The sequence below is a fragment of the Aplysia californica genome, unplaced genomic scaffold (assembly GCF_000002075.1).
Source record: "Aplysia californica isolate F4 #8 unplaced genomic scaffold, AplCal3.0 scaffold00053, whole genome shotgun sequence".
NCBI lineage: Eukaryota > Metazoa > Mollusca > Gastropoda > Aplysiida > Aplysiidae > Aplysia > Aplysia californica.
Genome location: NW_004797323.1, coordinates 570,942 through 574,909, shown reverse-complemented (window position 1 = coordinate 574,909; position 3,968 = coordinate 570,942). Strand labels below are relative to the sequence as shown.

Here is a 3,968-nt window from a genome sequence, read left to right as displayed (position 1 = left end):
CCCCCACCCCCTCTCTCTCTCTCTCCCTCTGTCTCTCCCCCCTCTCTCTCGGTACGTCCGAGCGTTAGTTACTTATTGCTTCTGTCCTGAATGCGTCAACATCTTGATGGTTTCCCATTATATAACTTACAGTAGAACACTTTTCAGGGTTTTATAAGAGTTATGTCTTGCTTGTTCTCTGCCCTTAACCATCCCTTCCCCCGCAGGACCAGGAAAGATCGATTGAAACATGTTTGCCTTTGCTAAAAACACAAAGGGAATCCAAACGAAGAACAGCGACTGACTGTACCAAAGATCATACATAACACAATTGTTCACTCAGTCAAAAAGGCTTCAGATGGCGCTGCAGTGTTTGTTTTGAAGCGCGCAATCGTTTCTCTAGAAGAAGAAATGGAATAGTACAGTTTGTCAGTTTCACTTTTATTGTTTTTCACACAAGTAGGGTAATTCTGTTCGCAAAGTCTGCATTTTTTCGAAGAGGGCGCCACCAAATTTTGAGGACACTTTTAAATTGGTTTAAAGAGAGGAGTGAACTATCTTATTTATACACGATCTTTGACTGTGCTAAGCGAATACTTCGTCTCGATGATATTGATCATGGTATCGATATTCAATATTTTTTCATGTTTTGTGCTGAGTATACATTACATACGAATGATGAATAAAAAGACAGTCACTGAGTGGGTGGCTGGACTAACATATAACTTTAATTTTTGTTGCAATTTATTTTAGGGTGTACCCTTATCTTTCTTCCACTAATACCATTGCTAGTGTTACGACCACTGGCTTTTGGCTCCTGAACAGCGCCACATGAAATAGACAGCCTGTGGCTATCTTATTTTCGTACCCGTATCCAACGAGATGATCGTGGAGAGTAGAGGAGATATTTTTTTTGGTCTTAATTTTAATTTGTTTTAAAATATACATATATATATATATATATATATATATATATATATATATATATATATATATATATATATATAGATATATATATATATATATATATGGACATTTGTGCAGAAATATTATGTTTTAAATTAGCCTCAAAATGCCCCTCTACCTCCTCGTCAAATTCAGGGGAATTCAACAGAGATCTTGTAATCGGAAACCGAGACGAAATGTACCCAAAGATGCTACATAACAATATTATTCACTCAGTCAACAAAGTGTTCGCAGAAGTCCGCGCATTGGTTCAGATGGCGCTGCAGTCTTTTAATAGTACAGTTTGTTAATCTCACTTTTATCATTTTTGTTTGTTTTGTTTTTTGTTTTTTGTTTTCTACACAAGTAGGGTAACTCTTAACCGGATTTTGAGGACGCTTTTTTAATTGGCTCAAAGATAGGAGTGAACTATCTTGTTATGTACAGTCTTTGATGTAACATACCTCCTCTAGCTGTATTCCGTACTGTAACTACTGTAAGAGATGACACCAAGTTCACCCGTAACAAAGAAATGGTCGCTTTTAAGGACAAGCGGGCTAGCCCAGATTTCGGGGGTTTCCATAAATCTTGACCTACAAAAAAAGTGGGCATTGCCCTTCCTATAGGAGAAGTTTGGTTTCAACGGTGTGTATATTTGTTTGGTTATAGAGAAAACTCTCCTTGTCTTTTAATGAAACTGAACCAGGGGCAAAAACTTTACCTTCGATTTTCTCATACTATCATTTTTTGGGATAGCCCTCTGGTGCTTTAAAGCGACCAAATGTGGTACAATTATACTAGTCGCCATTCCGCTGTCACCCACAAGTCACTTTTCGCCGGTGACGATCGATGACGTCACAAAGTCGCTCGGTTTTACCCGACGCACCCCCAACTCCCCCCCCCCCCCCAGAAGCCACTCCTCACATTTTCCTTCCATCTCATTAAACGGTCTCTTTGGCCTTGGTGAACAGCTGCAGGATTTCATCTGTTAAGATTTAATTGGCTTTTTCTGTGTGTGGCGACGTTAGAACAACTGTGGCACGTTTCACTGGTGAGCTTGCGAGCTGTTCACTTCTTTTGCCGTCTGTATGATGACTACTCATACTTTTATATAACGTCTCAAACGTCTCTTTCAATTGTCTTATTGAAGGACTAGGGTAACCACCCCCCCATACACAAAAATAAAATCTATCTATCTATCTATCTATCTATCTATCTATCTATCTATCTATCTATCTATCTGTCTATCTATCTATCTATCAATCTCTCTAGGAAAGACATTATTACTAGCGCCTGTGGTGTAGCGTTTAGGAACCCCTTCGTCGGGCACAGAAGCTCCAAGTTCGATTCCCTTGTTGTGATGATTTTCATTTAATATCTCAATCTTTCTGGAGGGACATTATTTATCCCTCTTAGCCTGGGTTGGCCTTGACAGGGAAGGTCAAAGTCCGGTTCCTAATTAACCCTATGCGTACGTTGTGCTTTACTGTCGTATCCATATAATGTGGGGAACTCTGTGCCACCAGTTTCCAAAGAGGAAATTACTCGTTAATCCGATCCGTACGCTTTGCATAGCAGTCTGTCAAAATGATTTTTTTGAGAAATACTGAAAGTTTCAGAGAGATCTTCGAACTAGAAGCATTCTAAAATGTGCAGAATTTACCCCATGAGTACAAAATGACCCTTGGGCGTACGGAGAGGTTAATAATCTAATTGTGTAGATGGAGGCCTAAACACGTTCATTAAACAAAAAGACAAGAAGGGAATCAACACTGACCTGACCAACAGTTTTACCGCCTGCTCTGTCATCAACTGTCCAGTTCCCCGGCGAGAGAGTTGACGTCTCAACACTGGTCAGATTGTAGGGAGTCCCAGTGACTAGTGACGTCATTGTGGTGTTGACCGTCGCGGCACCTGCGCCTACTCAACTGTCAATTTGACGAGGGCTATGCAGAGACAGCCTGCAGTTGAGACTTACTCACTTTTCTCGTTGTCTCGCATGACGTCAGAACAAGGAAAAGTTCGGACGATGCTTGGAATATGTGTGAAGGAACTGCCCTCCTAGACGGCGCCAGTGAGGAATCTGTGTTCTGCTGAGGTACAAGAAAGGGAATTGAGTTGGAAAATCTCTGTTTGACATATACTGATCCACCCTCTTAACCCTATCAGTACGCCCTGGGGTCATTTTTTACCCCCCCCCGGGTTTGTATTCTTCACATTTTAGAATACATATGTACTTCTAGTACGAAGATCTATTTGAAACTTTCAGTATTTTTCAAAAAATCCTTTTGACAGACTGCTATGAAAAGCGTACAGATCGGATTAACGAGTAAATTTCCTCTTTGGAAAGTGTGGGCTTACAGTTCCCCACATCGTAAGGATACGATAGTAAAAAACTGAGATAAAAAACAGCCTGAAACTGAAAACAAACACGTTTGTTTTTGAGGCGACCGAGTCGATCGCCCAATTCCATCCGTAGTGGGCACCCCGTAAAAGCGTTACACCACAGACGCAGGTCAGTTGAATCAATACTGCGGTGGCCTTGCTTTAATGATAACAAGACAAATAAGACTATTATCTCAACAAAAATCTTGGCAATTTTCAAGGTACAGTTGCTAACCACCACTGAACAACAAGAGGCAAGAAGTTATTAGCTTCGTTCAAATTCTGCACTTTTACTAACTCCCATCTTTTTTTTTTTCAGATTTGCGGATGGGGAGAGTGTTTGTCAAGCAGCTATCGCTGGGCGAAAATGATTAGATTTTTAGTTTTGGATGGAAACTAGATAGAATAAACATCTTGATGATGTCATATTATACTATCTCTATATATGAAATAAATCGCATCAAGGTAAATCAAACGAATAGTGGGTGATTGGCGGGTGTTCCTGGTGTGGTTTGCTCCTCCGGCACTGTCATATATATATATATATATATATATATATCTATCTATCTATCTATATCATCCTTGTCTCTTCTCCCTTTCTTTTTGTATTTGTTACTCTCTTTAAAAGGTGCTGTGGCGGAGTGGTAAGTGCTCTAGTC

General features: G+C 40.1%; 1 protein-coding gene across 1 annotated transcript in view; it reads right to left on the bottom strand.

Moving 5' to 3' along the window:
• The window catches only part of LOC101858696, a 49,897-nt gene extending 46,850 nt beyond the window's left edge, over positions 1-3,047 (bottom strand). Inside the window, exon 1 of the mRNA XM_035968352.1 lies at positions 2,702-3,047. Within this exon, the coding sequence (XP_035824245.1) occupies positions 2,702-2,815 (114 nt within the window). The 5' untranslated portion in view covers positions 2,816-3,047. The remainder of the gene's footprint in view (positions 1-2,701) is intronic.
• Positions 3,048-3,968: the final 921 nt, after the last annotated feature.